Raw genomic sequence first — 16,187 nt, forward strand, 5'->3', positions numbered from 1 at the left:
GGGCCCGGTGCACCTGACTGGCGCGTAAGTTATTCCTCGAGGAGTTCCTAAGCACATAATGACATAGCTCTCATCCACAGCGCCAAACCGGAGGTCCCGGTGCACCTGACTGGCGCGTAAGTAACGGCTCGAAGAAATCCTGTAGTAGGTCTTTACTAACACTCAATGGGCAGCGTGAGCCCGAAGTCTCTAGCGAGTGACATACCAACCTATAGCTTACCTATTAAATGTCATAAGTAAGCATACTTCTATCCCCTACATGCAATTCATCAGACTGACAATCTGACCTGTTCTTCTTCCCATTGACCACCATGATATACTGGCCTACGTGTCTCAAGTTCTGCTATTTGTAGCGTTATTGCAGATAATCGTTGTATAGGTAGAAATATAATCTCCGTGCTCGTGCTTTATCGTCAGTAGCGTGTTCCGTCGACGTGTAGCAGTGATTGCAAGTATCGCAGATGGTGTTCAACGCTTTGGCACAGCTTGGCCGGTCTGCGTCAATACTTACTCTAATCTATCTGCCGTGCTGTGCCGCACGAGACATTGTCCCTCGTAGCTAGGCAATATGGCACTGTTCCACCTTGTTCCACCCGTTGTGGCGGAAAGTGTCCAGAGATGCGCGGGAGTGAACGATGATCATCGATCATCCCTCCCAGGCTCCAGCCAAGCTGGTTGCCAAATTGAAGCCAGCGGCGTGATATCCTCGTGTTTCAATTTCGCGATCAACGACATTTAGAGATCAGCGGTTTTCTTCGTATTGAAGGTGATGCTCAGGGTAGAGGGCATCATATGAGTGTCCCCTTCTGAGGATTGTTTATGGATCGCAATTGTCACGTCCGCTGCACTGTTGGATGTAGGCTCTTCCTACAAAACTTGCTGTTGTGGGCCGAGAGAAGAAAATTTTCGCGTGGGGGCGATAGAGATTGTGAGCGTCGCACACACTGCGGGATGAATGCGAGATGGGGCAAAAATATCGACTGAAAGGTTTCAACGTTTCAACGTCTGCCCTCCCCCAACCCAGACTCAGGCTTGGGCTCCTGGGATCAATAGATGTTTAGATTCCTACTCTACGTACATCGGTGCTTCAGGCGAATCATCCTTGAAGCATCACGTACGTTTTCCGTTCTACTTCCTCTATTTACAATGTACTTACAGTGACGGACAGCGACTGAAAGTCACCGTTAGATATGTAATACTAGGTGAGTCATCCCTGAAGCATCATCAACTCAGACTGTTCGGCACTGTTGAAAGAACCGTAGTCGTTCTTTGATAGATTTTGTCGAAGGACGAGGCAGGTGACTGCAAAGGCGAGGATACCACAACAATGACCACTCGCGGTGTGTGGAGTAGATGTGCGCGAACACCAACTCAAGGGTACTGTGATGCACCACAAGACCTACTCAGCCCTGTGAGGTACAGTGTGTGTGCCTCCAGTAGATTGAAAAATTTCGCTGTGGACCACGGCACGATGGTAGGAGGGAGGTGAATACGTCTGGCACTGCAGACGTAGATCTTGAAGGTGCACTCAAGGGGGGTATATGGTATGAGCAGGAGATCCAGGAAGATGCATAATGCACCGTCATGGTATACGTAGTCGTGCGCGGCACCTTCATCATGTTACCACTCAGATGAAGCTACGAGTGCGCACAAGGAGGGCGGCTAGCCGCTTGCAACTTGGCGCCAATCGGGTGGCTTGAATCTACCCGATCGTGCTGCGCATGTGATTTCAGCCTACAACCTTGTGAGTCGTCACCCAGCGTGAGCCACCTCGTCGCTGCACTCGTTAGCAGTGCATGCGTAGTCAACGGACCCCCTCATGGACTCGGACGCGAAAAAATGCCTCAAGAGACCCGCATCTCATCCAGTCCCTCGTGATCATCCTCTACAGATCTCCCTTCGAACCTACGCCCTCTCACTCTCCTTGTCGCTCGGCCCCGCTCTTTTTCCATTCCTCACATCTGCAAAATTGAGGCGAAATGGAGTGGCGCGATTGAAGAAGATCCTTCGTAGGGAACTCGGCATGTCCGGGTTTGCGTTTGCTATGACCGTCGCCGTTGGTGGCGGGGCAACGTTAAGGCGGCTCTGGGACCTCCTCGATACCAAGACGGCCGACGACACTGGCTGGGCGAGTGATACTGAGTTGACGAAAATACGAGACCGGCTATCTTCATTGACGAGCTCTCACAGGACTTTCATAGCCAACGTGCTCTCTTCCTTGCTGGCTATCACTCTCTTCCACTCAAGACGTTCACGCGTACACCCATCTCATCGGGTTGATATCCCACTGACACTCCCACTATCTGACACGGCTTCCCCTCAGCTACAGCGCGCCCGTATACGACCTTCGATTACCCTGGACTTGACATTGTTGCTACTGGTGCGCGCGATGGACTCCCTGTTCCAGATGGCAATCAGCAGGTACTGCATGCCGACTGGCCATAAAGACTCTTCAAACAAAAGCGGAGAACCAGTGAACCGCAAAAGAGTTCTCAGGACCAGATTGGATGCCTTGATATTTTGGGCTTGCAGTGCTCGGTTGGTGTAGAATCCCTCCACAGCTCTTCCACCGAGCTTACGGTGTAGTTTGACAGAATAATGTGGTGCTTCTTCTATGAGCCTGAAAGGTTGTCTTCCGACTATAGCTTCCTGGTGATTTTTACTAAATACAGTATTTATAGGCTTCCCCGCTCGTACAATAAATGGTGCGTGTTTGCCTGACATTATTCTTCATGTCTGCGCACAGATGACGAATCTGGCCCTTAAGGATCATGACCTTGGCCAATATTGATGTTCGTCTTTTGGAGGCCTTGCGCGCCATACGTTCCGGCGCTTGGTCTTACAGACGACATGTCTCGGTACAGCCCGACTTGGTGTCGTCTATCTCTCGCACTCTCGGGTATCCTTCTGCATGGGGAGATCCTGCGCTTCTACCGGCTTACGGTGGTGTACAGGCGAATGCGGTATGGAAAACACTTGGAGTGCGTGGGAGAAATGGACTAGGTGGCTTGCCATGCGAACTGGTCCACGGGACGGTAACAGGTGGCAGCTGCACAGCAAATGCAACGATTAGGGGCGCTCAAGCTTTCGTCGAGGCGCTGGCTCTCTATCTCCCGGTTGGTATTTTATGTTATGAAGAGTTCTCGGTATTCTCGTTATTCACGAGATACTGCCCTGCCAGGTTCATTTTCTCCCTATCCTTCTCACGCGGCCTAGGGCGCTCCTCCAAGCGCCCCGTCTTCTTCGTACGACGCTCTCTGTCCTGCGAAGCGCGTCATTCCTGAGCGCGTTTGTCTCTTCCATATGGGTCGCTGTATGTCTTACGCGCACGCTGTTCCTTGCCCGTCTCTTCCCATGGATCTCGCACGACTTCTGGGACGGGCCATTTGGATGCACGTTTGTTGGAAGTCTGGTTTGTGGTGGGAGTATATGGATCGAGGAAGGACGGAGAAGAGGCTAGATCGCGTTATATGTGTTTCCGCGAGCGATCAGGGCATGTTTACCGGAGAGGTGGCTAAGGAGTGGAAGCAGATCGATGAAATATATTGAAAGGTTGGCAAGGTTTCGTACTAGCGTGTCTGGTGTCCTGACGTTCCGGCACTCGTGAATAGGCTCATATTCGCACTTTCGTTATCCGCTATTCTGACCGCGGCTGTCCATCGGCCGGACACTCTGCGTGGCCTATCACGCTGGACGGTAGACTTCGTCTTGAAAGGACCGACTTCCGGTCTATGGAAACGTAAACGGAAAGCCAGTGCGCCGCCAAACCCAGACGATCAAAATCATGCTCCCTCTGCTCCTACTGACATTTATTAAATTTATGATAGACTATCCTTGATACCCTCGAAAGTAGGCCAGCCCCTCAAAGACATTGAATAATGGCAACCCAGACAAATAGTTACATTGATTGTACGTTCATCTAACCTTTCCACCAATGCAATGTATGGTCGTAGAACGAACAACTCGCCACAAGCGTAGTACCATCCTTCGCCCCTCCAAATGACCAATCTACCCCATATGCTAACGACGTGTGTTCATCAAAACGCTTCGTGATTTGCCATTGCGGCACCTGCGCGTCACCCTGCGGCGCAAAACCGGTGTTGCCGGCACCGTCAAGATTAAAGCGGACGATTTTGAAGCCATCGTGCATGCACGCGACAAGTAAGTCGTTCTGACGTTGGGCGGTGGGGTGCCACTTGACCCGCCATACTCCACCACCGACTTCTGCCTGCGTGAGCGGTGTGAGCGGTTTGCGCGTGTCAAACAGTCGGACGGTGCTGTCGTAGCTGGTCGAATAGTGTTTGTTCGTGGGCAAGAGAGCATCCTTGTTAGAGAAAAATTTTACCTGCCAACCGCGATGAGGTGTTCGATGTAAGGATGACTCTGGATAGTCGTTACACCTGCATCGAATCTAAAGAAACATTTGAGGGAGTGACATCGAAGAGGGGGTCATAGCAATGCGTTGGCACACACCGTTTGTTTACGAATATGGGTTCCGATAAGCTTCTCCGGATATCCCAGGCTTTCATCTTTAAATCGTCGCCTCCTGAATGGATGCGGTTACAGGCCGAATGACAGTGGCTGAGACACTGCGCACCGGAGTACACAACGTTGTTGTCCCAATAATTCCATGCAGCAATCCACGGTTCATAGTCATGTGCATGCCATTTCTCTGTGACTGTCAAGCCTGTGTTGCTATCGCTGCGGAGCAAAGCTAGGTCCCCGTCTGAGAGGGATGTTACGAGGGATCCCAAAGAACTGCTCGGCATTAAATAAAGCAAAATACATTTCAAAAGACAGGCTTACGTGCTAGAGAAACGACGATTAGACCAGTCGAGAGACAGACAGAGCACATCCTCCGGTGCACACTGTACGGTCAAGACCTTGTCTAGAGCACCCTACAAGCGAGACCATGGGCGACTCTCGCTATGCTCAACATCTCAGTCGGCCGATGCGAGCTTACCTCCTGGATTTGCAACGTATGTAATGTCACGTCTCCTTCCGATTCAGCGATAGCAAGAGTCGGTGGGACAGACGGATCGGTATGGCACCTGAGGGAAAAAGCCTTGGTGAAACATAAAGGGGGAACATATTATTGTTGGCACCATTTCATGTCTAGGACCGCGGGGAGAGAAGTCTCCTGCAGCAAGGAGCTGTCATCCGGTGTTGAGGGGTCCTGGAGGATAACTAACAAGCAATTTGTACGCACAATGGCTCTGTATGCCCAGGATCGACACGGAGAAGCAAGCATTCGCCTCTCCGGCTCTGCTTTGCCTCTGACTGTGTCTGCGGAGAGTCTGGAGGCGTATATGCGCCACAGTCGTCTTCCTGGGGGAACATACTGTCCTCGCCTTTGTCGAGTTGATATGTGCCGCAGACGAGGAGATTGGCTGCGTCGGGGTGGGGACAGAACTCGACCGAGTCTGCGGGGAAGACGGTGTCGAATCCGGCCATGAGGTGCTCTGCGAATCTGCGCGTGGTGGAGGAAAGAAAGGGCGGGTAATATGCTGAAGACAGACAGGGACAGGCGGGACGGACTGGGACTCCATGAAGATGGATGAGCCTGAGTGGGGCTGCTTGGCGCGATCGTGCGGGGATCTCACCGGTCACCACCGGGACGGGCGCTTCTCCCACCTCTCAGCCATCCTTCAGACTCGTCCTCGCAGACCTGCTCTGTCTCCCCGCTCGCCTCCACTGGCGACGAGCGCATACGACATTTCTACTTCCCTCTCTCTGGATCACATAAATTCACTCTCTGACGAGCTGAGTGTGGGCCTGTCGCCCGAGTGACGCCGCCAAGATGGCGACTAATATGCGTGGCCTCACGCAGGTCTGTCTCCTCTCGCGCTCTTTCGCGGTACAGGCTCTAATTGACGCGTCTAGTTCATTGCGGACATACGTGGGGCGAGGGTCCGCGAACTTGAAGAGAAAAGGATCAACAAAGAGATGGCGAATATCAGGAAGAGGTTTAAAGGTGCCCTATCGGAACGCGACTTGTCGTCGTAACCATATACTGAACCACTCTCTAGATGGAAACCTGGATGGGTATCAAAAGAAGAAGTAAGTCGGGCATTCGCTGACTGCGCTTACATTGACCCACTCGTTCACCAAGATACGTCGCCAAGGTCATATTCACGTATATCCTAGGTTACAAGGTCGATGTCGGCCATATGGAAGCTGTGAATCTGATTTCCAGCTCCAAATACAGCGAGAAGCAGATCGTGAGCAGCCCGAGTTGCGCGCCTTGTCGATCCATTGATCCAAGTCTCGAGTTAGGGTTACCTCGCCGTCACCCTGCTCATGCATGAGAACTCGGATTTTCTACGACTCGTTGTGAACTCAATTCGCAAAGATCTTAATGACAATAATGAGATCAGCAACTGTCTGGCTTTGCATGCGATAGCTAACGTCGGAGGGACGGAAATGGCTGAGGCTCTCGCGGAAGACGTCCATCGTTTACTTATTTCGCCGTGCGTAGCCGCCCGAGGTCTAATGTACTAGTGCTGATCTCGCGCGCAGGACGTCGCCTAGTGTTGTCAGAAAGAAGGCTGCTCTGACTTTGCTCAGATTATACAGGAAACACCCAGATGTTATACCCGCCGCCGAATGGGCATTGCGCATCATATCAATCATGGATGATATGGACCTTGTGAGTCTGAATCTTGTCATCTGGATTCGCCTTCAACCTTACTGGATGCGAAGGGTGTAGTGATTTGTGTCACCAGTTTGGTTATGGCCATGGCGCAAGATCATCTTGACGCCTATGCGGTATGTTACCAGAAGGCCGTCGATCGTCTGTACCGTGTAAGTGCGCGTCGGGCTTATGGACGTGTGGATACTGACTTCATGATCAGCTTGTGATCCAACACGAGTTCAAAGCAGAGTATGCGTACTATAGAGTACCCAGTCCGTGGTTGCAAGTGAAACTGTTACGATTGCTGCAATATTACCCACCCTCAGGTCTGGGTGCGATTCATGTTTCGTCTATCGATCACTGACATTTATGCCAGACGATACCACCATTCGCAATGTTATGCACGAGGTTCTTCAAACCGTCATGAACAATTGCGCAGAGCCTTCAAAGAACGTGCAACATAACAATGCTCAGCACGCTATTCTTTTTGAAGCCATTAGTCTGGCAATCCACTTGGACACCAATTCTCCTCTCGTTTCTACCGCCGCCGTGCTCCTTGCTCGCTTCATTAGCTCGAAGGAGACAAATGTGCGTTACCTTGGTCTCGATACCATGGCACATCTTGCTGCGCGTACAGACAATTTAGGCGCAATAAAGAAGCACCAGGCAACCATTATTCTTTCTCTCCGTGACAAGGATATTTCTGTGCGACGCCGTGCGCTGGACCTTCTATACAGCATGTGTGACACGGACAACTCAGAGCTCATCGTGGGTGAACTTCTGCGTTATTTAAAGATCGCAGATTACGGGTTGCGGGAGGAGATGGTGTTGAAGATTGCAATCCTGACTGAGAAGTATGCGAGTACCTATAAGTGGTACGTGGATACTATACTGGAGCTGCTCAGCGCAGCCGGTGACCATGTCGGGGAAGAGGTCTGGTACCGTGTTGTACAGATTGTAACGAACACTGAGGATCTACAAGCCTACGCGGCGAAGGTCGTCTTCGAGTACCTTAGATCTCCTTCATCACATGAGAGTCTGGTCAAAGTTGGCGGTGTGTATCTTCTCATCTCAATGCGTCTGCACACAATTTGACTTCGAGGCTAGGTTACATTCTTGGCGAATATGGACATCTGATCGCAAATGAGCCAGGATACAGTCCGATGGACCAGTTCCAGGTCCTCCACTCAAAATCACAGTTCTGCGTGGCGCCCACACGATCTCTTCTGCTATCGACATACCTTAAGTGGGTGAACGTCTTCCCTGAAATCAAACCTCAGCTGGTCAATGTCTTCGAACGATATCGTCACGTTTTGGATGTCGACCTTCAACAACGTGCCTGCGAGTTCTATGCACTCACGTCAAGGCCTGACGATGATGAGCTGCTTCAGAATATCTGTGAGGAGATCCCACCATTCCCACCACGAGAAAGTGCTCTCCTTGGCAGGCTCAAGGTCAAACATGGCGACAAGGAAACCACCTTAGATCGAGAGGCGACCAGGAAAGTCTCGACGAAACCGACGCTACTCGAGATTAATGGAAACGGGACTGCGGCACCGAATGATGCTACTGATATCGCGAATTCACTCATGGGCTTGGAAATAACAGCCTCTCCCTCTAGTATTGTTACGCCATCTGCGAGTCAAAACCTATCTTCACAAGCACCAGCAACTCTCGCTGAAATGGGCCTCCCTCGACTCACCGTCAGCCCCAACGTCGAACGATGGTTTGATAAACTTCTCCACAGCACCGAAGGCGTCTTGTATGAGGACGTACAAATACAGATTGGAATCAAGTCTCGGTACCACGGACATCTTGGCCAAATTGCGGTGTACATGGGCAACAAGATCTCCGTTCCACTCACGTCGTTCACCGCGACGCTGCACGTCGACGAGCCCGAGGCGTTGTCCGTGACGTTTGCCAAAATTGCGCCGAGCATAATCTCCCCACGCACCCAGACACAACAGCTCATGCAAGTGGAGTGCAAGAAGCCTTTCACGAAACCTCCCATCCTTAGCGTGTCGTTCTTGGCTGGCTCCCACCAGACGATCGCAGTCAGGCTGCCCATCGTCCTCACTAAGTTTGTGGAACATGTTAAACTTGGCCAGGCGGACTTCTTCGAACGCTGGAGGCTTATTGGCGGTCCGCCACGAGAGGCGCAGAACGTATTCCCTATCGGCCTCGATGAGTCTGGGCATATTGACAGGGAGAAGCAGCGACAGGTCGTGTCGGGCTTCTGCTTGAATGTCCTTGAGGGTATCGACCCGAATCCCAACAATGTTGTCGCTGCAGGTATTCTGCACATGGCTGTCGACGGAAAGGTCGGCTGTCTGATGCGACTGGAACCAAATCGAGAAGCTCGGGTGCGTCCGTTTGCTAATGCTCGCTATTTTTGTAACGCTCACAGACTATGGCATAGCTTTGTCGGATTACCGTACGGAGTACATCAGAGGACGTCGCCGCGGAAGTTCAGAGATTGATTCAAAAGCCACTGAGTACGGACTCCCAGTCATGACCATGACGATTTCTGCTGCCCATCTTGTCTAGGACTGATATACGGAGTTACATAGTACATGTATGATATACTGACTGCCAATAATCGTATCTGCGCTGGTGGTAATGAATCATAATAGGAGTAAGAGCAGGTGAGTAGACAGCACGATGCGTCATCGGCGACCCAATATTCCGCGGAAGATGCCCTTCCGCTTCCTGGTCGTGTCGTCTGGCAGGTCGGACAGAGCTTTACGCGTCCCACTCGACACCAGGGATAGCCTCTCCCGCATGCCTCTGCTCATGAGCGCCGAGTCTGTCGAAGATGACCGTGGATGATGAGTAAGGGATGGTCGTGGGCTACGCAGTGAACGCGTCTGGTCTCGCGTACTCTGCACTGGCGCACTTATGTCGGGTGCTGACTGCGAGATTGTAGGACCAGAGTAGTCGGTGCCCACCGTGGGGCTCTGTGGCACAGATGCATCGTCAGACGCCTCGGTGTTCTGAGAACCCGAGGCATCTTGCTCGTGTGGCGCGGTGCGCGGACGTGGCAGCCTCCGTGTAGACCGATTCCCATGCAGGACTGATATGCGCCGCCCGCGTCTGGGAATCTGAATCGGCGACGTGGGAGACGGTGGCAGTGGGACGCTCATTGCGAGCGGAGAAGACGTGCTCACGCTAGAATCTCGCCGCCTACCAGGCCTACTCGCGAGCTGGCTCACACGGCGCAATGCCTGCTCCTCCACCTCGAGACATCGCCTACAAAAGGAATCAAATTGCTGCTCGGAGTCCGAGGCGGGGGCAGAACTAGAAGGCTGAGAAGGCACATAATTGTGCGATCGGGAGTGGCGCACGACGACTGAGGTAAGGACGGCGAGGTGCTTCGAGAGGTCCAACAGATGCGGTGGGATCGGTGTCGCCTCACGGTGGAGTACCGGTGCAGCGAGCCCGCGTTGGCGCAACATCCCCAGAATGCGTAGCTCCTCGTTCTTGTCAAGTGTTGATGACGCTGAAGCTCTTGTATGTTCAGGCTCGGGTGTGGATATGACAGCTATGTAGTCTACCATGCCCTGCAGACTGCTAGTCAGGAAGTCCTTGACACCGCGCATGAATTGTTCTTTCCGGACCACCTTGCAAGCCAGAGTACGAGTCAGTGTCTGTGAGAATGGACAGGAAGAAAGCTCACGGCATTGAGGTTGGCCAAGTTCTGTATAACCTTTGCAATCAGTGTTAAACTCCGCTGCACTCGGACCTCGGGCATGCCTGGAGTACTAGCGATGAGAATGCAAAACCCGGGGTCTATACAGCACAGCATACCTGGCCAAAGACCGAACAAGTGTGGGTGCAAGATCGCTGGGACTATGAACCGAAGGAAGCAGAACGCGGATACGCTCTGCCGTGGCAACTCCATATTCTGATTGGCATTCACGCAGTAGCGTTTCTCCACCAACCTGCGTACATGCTGGAAGAGTCTGCGCATTTCGCTATCATCCCGGTAACATAACTTTATCAATAACAGCAAATGAAAGTGATATGACGACATACGGAGGGCACAGTTTTCGCGCGTCATAGATCCCTCCCCAGAACTCCTGGCACCAGTACACGAGTAACTCGACGTTCTTCTCAGCGTTCTTCGATCCCTTCCCACTACGAACCGGATCGACCTCGATGGCAACCCGTTCTGCACAGAGCCGACGTACAGTAGCACCGATGCTTGCCTCAAGGAATGCCGAGCCGTACCACGACATATACATTTCCATCGTCTTCGTGAGCACTGTGTTTCCACGACTAAGATCGCGTCGCATCAGCTCATGCAGCCGGGGACATGCGTCGAAGAGCAACGGAGATGGTAAGAAGGACTCACAAGAGTGTATTGTGTGCTGAACGGTGTCAATACGAGCCTGTGAAAGAGTGCCCCACACGCTGCAGGAACGCGAACTCACATGTTGGGGTGCCGTCGACTTCGCGGTCAGCGAGCTCCATGATGTTATCAACAAGCATGTCCTTTGCAATGGCGATGGATATGATGTGATGCGCTATACTCTTTAGCCTGAATTTCACTTCGAGATCGCGCATCCAGTCGAGGCTGTTCCTTGAGGTAAATGTCTACAAAACACACTTTTTAGCTAGTGAACACATAATAACGCATATATATGCACATCAAGGACAGCGGCGTACTCTGAGAACGGCAAGATAATCTCCCTAAAGTGTAGATATTTAGCATATAGTCATGACCTTGTTGATAAAAGCCTACTCGTCGACGCGCACCCGCAGACGCATCTCCCCCGCTTGCATATATGCCGCGTCTACCCCACCTCCAGGACCCACACCTGCAAGGACTGGGAACCAGCCCTCGATCGACTCCCCACGGCGAAAGTTCGGGAGCACGATGATGACGCTCCCGAGCACCGCTGGACGGGCGAGACGCTTCTCGCGCCAGAGGACGACCTCGAGAGTCTCAAACGGAGGGAGATCCGCAAACACGAAACGCTCCTGCCAGTCTGGCGCGCCAACGCCACGCTTAACCGTCGTCCGTCCGCAGAGGCTACCGTTCACGAACACCTCCGCATATACGTCGATGTCGAGCGCGTCCGGGGATGCGATCCCAGAGGATGCAGACCCTGACGCGCTTACTGATGACGACACACCGCCTCCACCCCCGCCAGGATCAATCGGACGTTCCTTGTCAGGATCGCCCGACGCACCAACGCCGAAGCCCACATTAGGGGCAGAGGTGTCGTCGGAGAAGACGCCAGAGAGCGGGCGGGAAGCGCCGAGGTTGCGGCCCTGGAGACATGTAAGCTCGACCTGGCGCCACATGCGGTAGAGGCCGCCGTCAGTAGGCGCAAGCCAGCGACCGTAGGCCTCGGGCTGGGCATAGGAGCGGAGGAGAGCGAGCCATGCGTGGAGAGTAGCGTTGTCAGGGAAATGTACAAAGAGCGGCTCAACGAGAGGAAAAGAGCACCATGTCTGGCCGCTGGCCAGCGGGTTAGCCAGGTTCGGTGGGGAGAATACTGGGAAGTGGAACGCACGCAACGCAGTAGATTCCCAGACAGTTTGTGCGGTCAAAAAGAGAGTGATGTACAGGGCGAATATCTGTGTGATTAAGGAGATAGACATAGACCGATTTGTAAAGTACGGTGTCTTGCTATGATAATGATGTCAGATAGCAATATCAGTTGATCAGGACCTATGGGGCATACTTCTATGAAGACATTGAGAAGACAGCCCTCTTCCTCTTCGACTAACGTGCAAGTCGCGGGTTTCCACAGGCCGGCAGAGGTAGAGTTGCGGCCGAGGCTCAGCCAGCTTGCTTTTTCTGTGAACGGACAACACGCAAAGTGAGCTCAGGATCAGGAAAGCGAAGCAGTAGCGGCAAGATACCTTTGACCTTCCTGGAAGCGCTGTCGGCAGGACCGCGTGTAGATCTGGCTGGGTCGGGAGGTTTGTCGAGTCTATCTTGGCTTCTTTTGTACAACACGGCAGGCTGAAGAAAAGAGGGATGTAGGGGCAGTTCCGATCAGCGAAGAATGCGACACACTTTGCGAATAGCAGCAGCCTCTCTTGGAGACAAGTACAGATCTATGGGGACATGAAAGTGTTTGTCGGGCGACGAAGTAGATTTGGAGTGTAATTTTGTACGGGAGTGGTCGGTGGATCGTGACATGGGCTACAAGACTAGTTCACAACAAAGACTACAAAGACGAGAAGAATGAAATTGCAGGAACGAGTACAGCAGAGCAGTATACAGGCAGCGACCGCGGCGGGGAGAGAGAAAGGGGGAGGGGGCAGGGTCGAGGTAGGGGACAAGGAGGACAGGGTCGAGGTCGGGGACAAGGAGGGCACGATCGGTCGTCGCACGATCAGATCTCATCCGACAGCCAATCAGGTGCAAGTGCGGCTTATGCATTGCCCGCTCTACGCTACTCGACAATCCGACTGCTCCACGCCCGCCCACAAACAAACGTGGCCGGGCTTAACCCAATATACAACTAAAAGGATATACTCTAAATCAGTATGTAAACGCCTCTTTGCTCAGGAAAGTTTATCTTGCATCCCCGGGGGTATACTGCCGCCATCGTCGATACGAACCCGCCGCCGAGCTCTTCGTCAGCTTTTGCGCGTGCCCAAGCCGCACGTATATCACGCCCGTGAAGCACCCCCTTACTCCATCTTATGGCTGCATGACCCATCAGCACGACCCACCCCATCACTCAGCTATGAGGCACTTACTGTCCGTTCGCAACACCATTGCCGTTGGCGATCGCCTTGCCGTTTGCCTGCGATCCTTTGCCCTTACCCGGCTTCTTGTACGTTTGAATGTAGAATTGGATGAACAAGACAAGATAGCTCGACAGGAGCAAGCAGCCAAACAACGCAGCAGACTCCGTCCCAGCGCACGATCCAAGATTGGGTACGTTCCATCGGTACATGGAGGCATAATACGAGTACGCTGAGAGAACGTCATGGTCAGCACCACACGCCTATGAGGTCGACCGTTAACTCACTCGCAAAGTACACGGCGAAGAGATCAATGACAAATTGAACAATTTGCATAGTCGTCAAGTATTTCTTCCACTGCAACAGTAGTCCATCGTCAGTTGATGGCATGTGTTAGGTTACCATGTGCGTACCCATATCTTGGCACCACCAGCAGTCGCATAGTAGTAGTAGTCTGCAAACACTCAACACGCGAATCTTGACACATCGCATGGTCACTCACACATTAGAACATGGACAGACAAATTGATCGTGATGGGGATCCATTGCTGATAATGAACGATCAGGCCGGCCGCATGATACATGTCTCAGCGCTTGCCACGTACCACGCTGGTCCTTCCGTTAAGCTGAGTGTAGCAGAGCAGAGCAGTGGCAGAATGGTGATACACATGCAGGAAAGCTGACACACATACGGACGTCAGCATCAACGCGTGCAGAAGGGCATCAGAAGCGACGCACCGAGCGGCTTCTTCTTCAAGGCCAAGAAGACCGTATCAAGGAGCTCAAGGTACTTAAAGTAATAGTTGATAATATAGTATGTCTCCAGCCGCTAGACACAACCGTCAGCTCGACTCGCGCGCAGGCAGGGGAGAAAAGACACTGACACTCGTCCACATATCGTCGCTACACATCGACCAGAACAGGCCGTGCTTGAAGAACAGAGGCGCAATCTCCTCGGCCATGAGCGCGAGCAGGAGTGCGCTACCTGAACTGAGGAGGACGTTATGCAGTTGGAATAATGCATTGAGCTTCAGTGGTGGCCGGTTTTTCATATACGTGCGTAGAATGAAGACGACGACGAGGTACCCGGCGAGCGTGGGCCATACCTCCTGCTGCGTCGACAACAGGGTCTTTCCCGGCACGTAGCTCTGCACATAGCGGGGCAGCGAGAGCGGGATGGTACGCACGAGGAGATCAGCGAGAGGGGCCATTGGGGACGGCGTCGGAGATGGGAGCAGGTGAAAAGAGAGGAAGGGTTCAAATAGGCCTGAGCGTCTGTCCGCGGCGTCGCTGGCAGTAGCGCGTGGTTTCACACTGCAAATTTCGGTTCCCGGAGCGTCCCAATTAGACGCCGTTCGCTCTTGCGCCTAACTCATCCCCGAGCTTCTCAGACGACGACGAAGTCAGCATAGAGTAGTAATTTACGGAGGCTGTCCATCTCTTTTCACCAGACATTACCACACGGATATGTTACAACATCTCACTCCAACATCTGCCTTGCCAACTTGATCGAATATATCCTCTACGTCACCTCGACCAGCAGACAACGTGCACGAGTCGAAGTGCCGTCGGATCCAGCGAGGGTGAAATGTCCAGCAAGGTTATGACATCCTCGGGAAAATTCATTCGACAAGGATGTCGACGAGCCATGATGCATGATGCATGACGACGTTTCGATAATCGATCTTACGACACTGAGAAGCGCACGAATAGAGTAGCAGAGGTTCACCCGAACGAGCCGAAGCTGTGTCTATTCCTAACTGCAGGATCAAGAAATTACCGACTACCCACCGAGGGCGTTGTATAGATGAGGAGACTAGTGCGACGTAGATATCAAAATCGACTTAGAAGGGGCATATAGATACAGACTAGGAGCAGGAGCCAGATATCATCGAGTAATACGGGTGTCATGTTACCCTGGTATCAGTAAGAGAAATGGATATAGTGTCCGTTATGTGATGACAAGTGCGAGCCCGTCCTGCAAGTCGGCTAACAATGCCTTCTCTCTGCAAAACGAACGTCAGGAAGCGCTGTGCACATTCAAATATAACGTACTTTGATTCGAAGTGGGCATTCTGGACCGCTGCTACGGCTGCGGCCTTGACTTTCGTTGCGTCAAGACCGAGTGGAAGCGCACAGATAAGGCATATCGGAGAGTTAGAAGGCTGCAGGCGGTATGACGCGGGGACCTAGCCAGCTTTCGTCAGCTTTTTCAAATGAACGTAAACGGCATCGGCAACCCACTCCAGAAGCCTTTAACGTCTCCACCAGATTATGCACGAACAGCAACGATCGGCTTCGTAAATCATGTAGGTCGTAAAGGTCGTGACCTATACATAAGCTAGGTGAGCCGCTATGTGCTGTCACACGAGCACATGGAACACACATGTGGGATAGGAGGATGAGCACGCCGTCGGCACTGTGCAGTGTAACCGAATGGATCGACCAGACCGACAGATCAATCTGCCAACAAGATTCAGAAGGGTACTCGTACTGACGGAGGAGAGATACGAACTGTGCAAAGGGTTCCAGCGCATCTTGAAGGTCACCGAGCTTCGAGAGAAGTGTTAGCAGGTCCCGTCTCAGCTTAACGTCGCACTAACACCGCGCACCTCGTTCAGTTCCACGTCCTTTGGTTGGGGGGCCTCGACGTGGAGGGGAAGGTGGGCAGGATGAGCGAGCATAGTGGACATCATGGTGAGAAGCGCGGAGCAGAGGAGTGGTGTAGTATGGCAGGGGAGCTGGCGCTGTTAAGTAGCAGGTCCGCTGGTAGACCTCATGAAACCTGCATGGTGATTTATGTAGTGCAACCGCTCCTCATTGCACTCTCCGCGGAGAAACT

The 16,187-nt window shown here is 52.6% G+C and overlaps 6 protein-coding genes across 6 annotated transcripts; 2 read left to right on the forward strand and 4 right to left on the reverse strand.

The window, feature by feature from the left end:
• Positions 1–1,819: 1,819 nt before the first annotated feature.
• On the forward strand, positions 1,820–3,460 carry FIBRA_00965 (uncharacterized protein; the record flags this gene model as incomplete). Its single annotated transcript, XM_012322850.1, has 4 exons — positions 1,820–2,421; positions 2,682–2,705; positions 2,768–3,116; positions 3,182–3,460. 4 exons carry the CDS (start codon positions 1,820–1,822, stop codon positions 3,458–3,460), a joined length of 1,254 nt encoding a protein of 417 aa, XP_012178240.1.
• Positions 3,461–3,919: 459 nt separating this feature from the next.
• FIBRA_00966 (uncharacterized protein) lies at positions 3,920–5,454 on the reverse strand (the record flags this gene model as incomplete). Its single annotated transcript, XM_012322851.1, has 8 exons — positions 3,920–4,286; positions 4,346–4,411; positions 4,474–4,546; positions 4,598–4,758; positions 4,807–4,898; positions 4,964–5,051; positions 5,106–5,153; positions 5,210–5,454. The coding sequence occupies 8 exons, from the start codon at positions 5,452–5,454 to the stop codon at positions 3,920–3,922; spliced, it is 1,140 nt and encodes a 379-aa protein (XP_012178241.1).
• Positions 5,455–5,800: 346 nt separating this feature from the next.
• FIBRA_00967 (uncharacterized protein) lies at positions 5,801–9,149 on the forward strand (the record flags this gene model as incomplete). The annotated part of the gene is made up of 11 exons (XM_012322852.1): positions 5,801–5,830; positions 5,884–5,974; positions 6,030–6,060; positions 6,113–6,221; positions 6,277–6,470; positions 6,520–6,649; positions 6,703–6,804; positions 6,855–6,960; positions 7,011–7,688; positions 7,742–8,997; positions 9,054–9,149. The coding sequence occupies 11 exons, from the start codon at positions 5,801–5,803 to the stop codon at positions 9,147–9,149; spliced, it is 2,823 nt and encodes a 940-aa protein (XP_012178242.1).
• Positions 9,150–9,300: 151 nt separating this feature from the next.
• On the reverse strand, positions 9,301–12,791 carry FIBRA_00968 (uncharacterized protein; the record flags this gene model as incomplete). Its single annotated transcript, XM_012322853.1, has 11 exons — positions 9,301–10,254; positions 10,311–10,387; positions 10,442–10,608; positions 10,670–10,912; positions 10,989–11,004; positions 11,068–11,230; positions 11,284–11,326; positions 11,379–12,268; positions 12,328–12,443; positions 12,509–12,611; positions 12,666–12,791. The coding sequence occupies 11 exons, from the start codon at positions 12,789–12,791 to the stop codon at positions 9,301–9,303; spliced, it is 2,898 nt and encodes a 965-aa protein (XP_012178243.1).
• A 497-nt stretch (positions 12,792–13,288) lies between these two features.
• Positions 13,289–14,556, reverse strand: FIBRA_00969 (uncharacterized protein; the record flags this gene model as incomplete). Its single annotated transcript, XM_012322854.1, has 8 exons — positions 13,289–13,304; positions 13,358–13,577; positions 13,633–13,702; positions 13,759–13,799; positions 13,848–13,893; positions 13,951–14,024; positions 14,084–14,174; positions 14,230–14,556. The coding sequence occupies 8 exons, from the start codon at positions 14,554–14,556 to the stop codon at positions 13,289–13,291; spliced, it is 885 nt and encodes a 294-aa protein (XP_012178244.1).
• Positions 14,557–15,296: 740 nt separating this feature from the next.
• On the reverse strand, positions 15,297–16,038 carry FIBRA_00970 (uncharacterized protein; the record flags this gene model as incomplete). The annotated part of the gene is made up of 6 exons (XM_012322855.1): positions 15,297–15,351; positions 15,401–15,534; positions 15,590–15,675; positions 15,732–15,808; positions 15,861–15,898; positions 15,958–16,038. 6 exons carry the CDS (start codon positions 16,036–16,038, stop codon positions 15,297–15,299), a joined length of 471 nt encoding a protein of 156 aa, XP_012178245.1.
• Positions 16,039–16,187: the final 149 nt, after the last annotated feature.

The sequence above is a fragment of the Fibroporia radiculosa genome (assembly GCF_000313525.1).
Source record: "Fibroporia radiculosa TFFH 294 genomic supercontigs, scaffold429, whole genome shotgun sequence".
In the NCBI taxonomy this organism is placed as follows: Eukaryota; Fungi; Basidiomycota; class Agaricomycetes; order Polyporales; family Fibroporiaceae; genus Fibroporia; species Fibroporia radiculosa.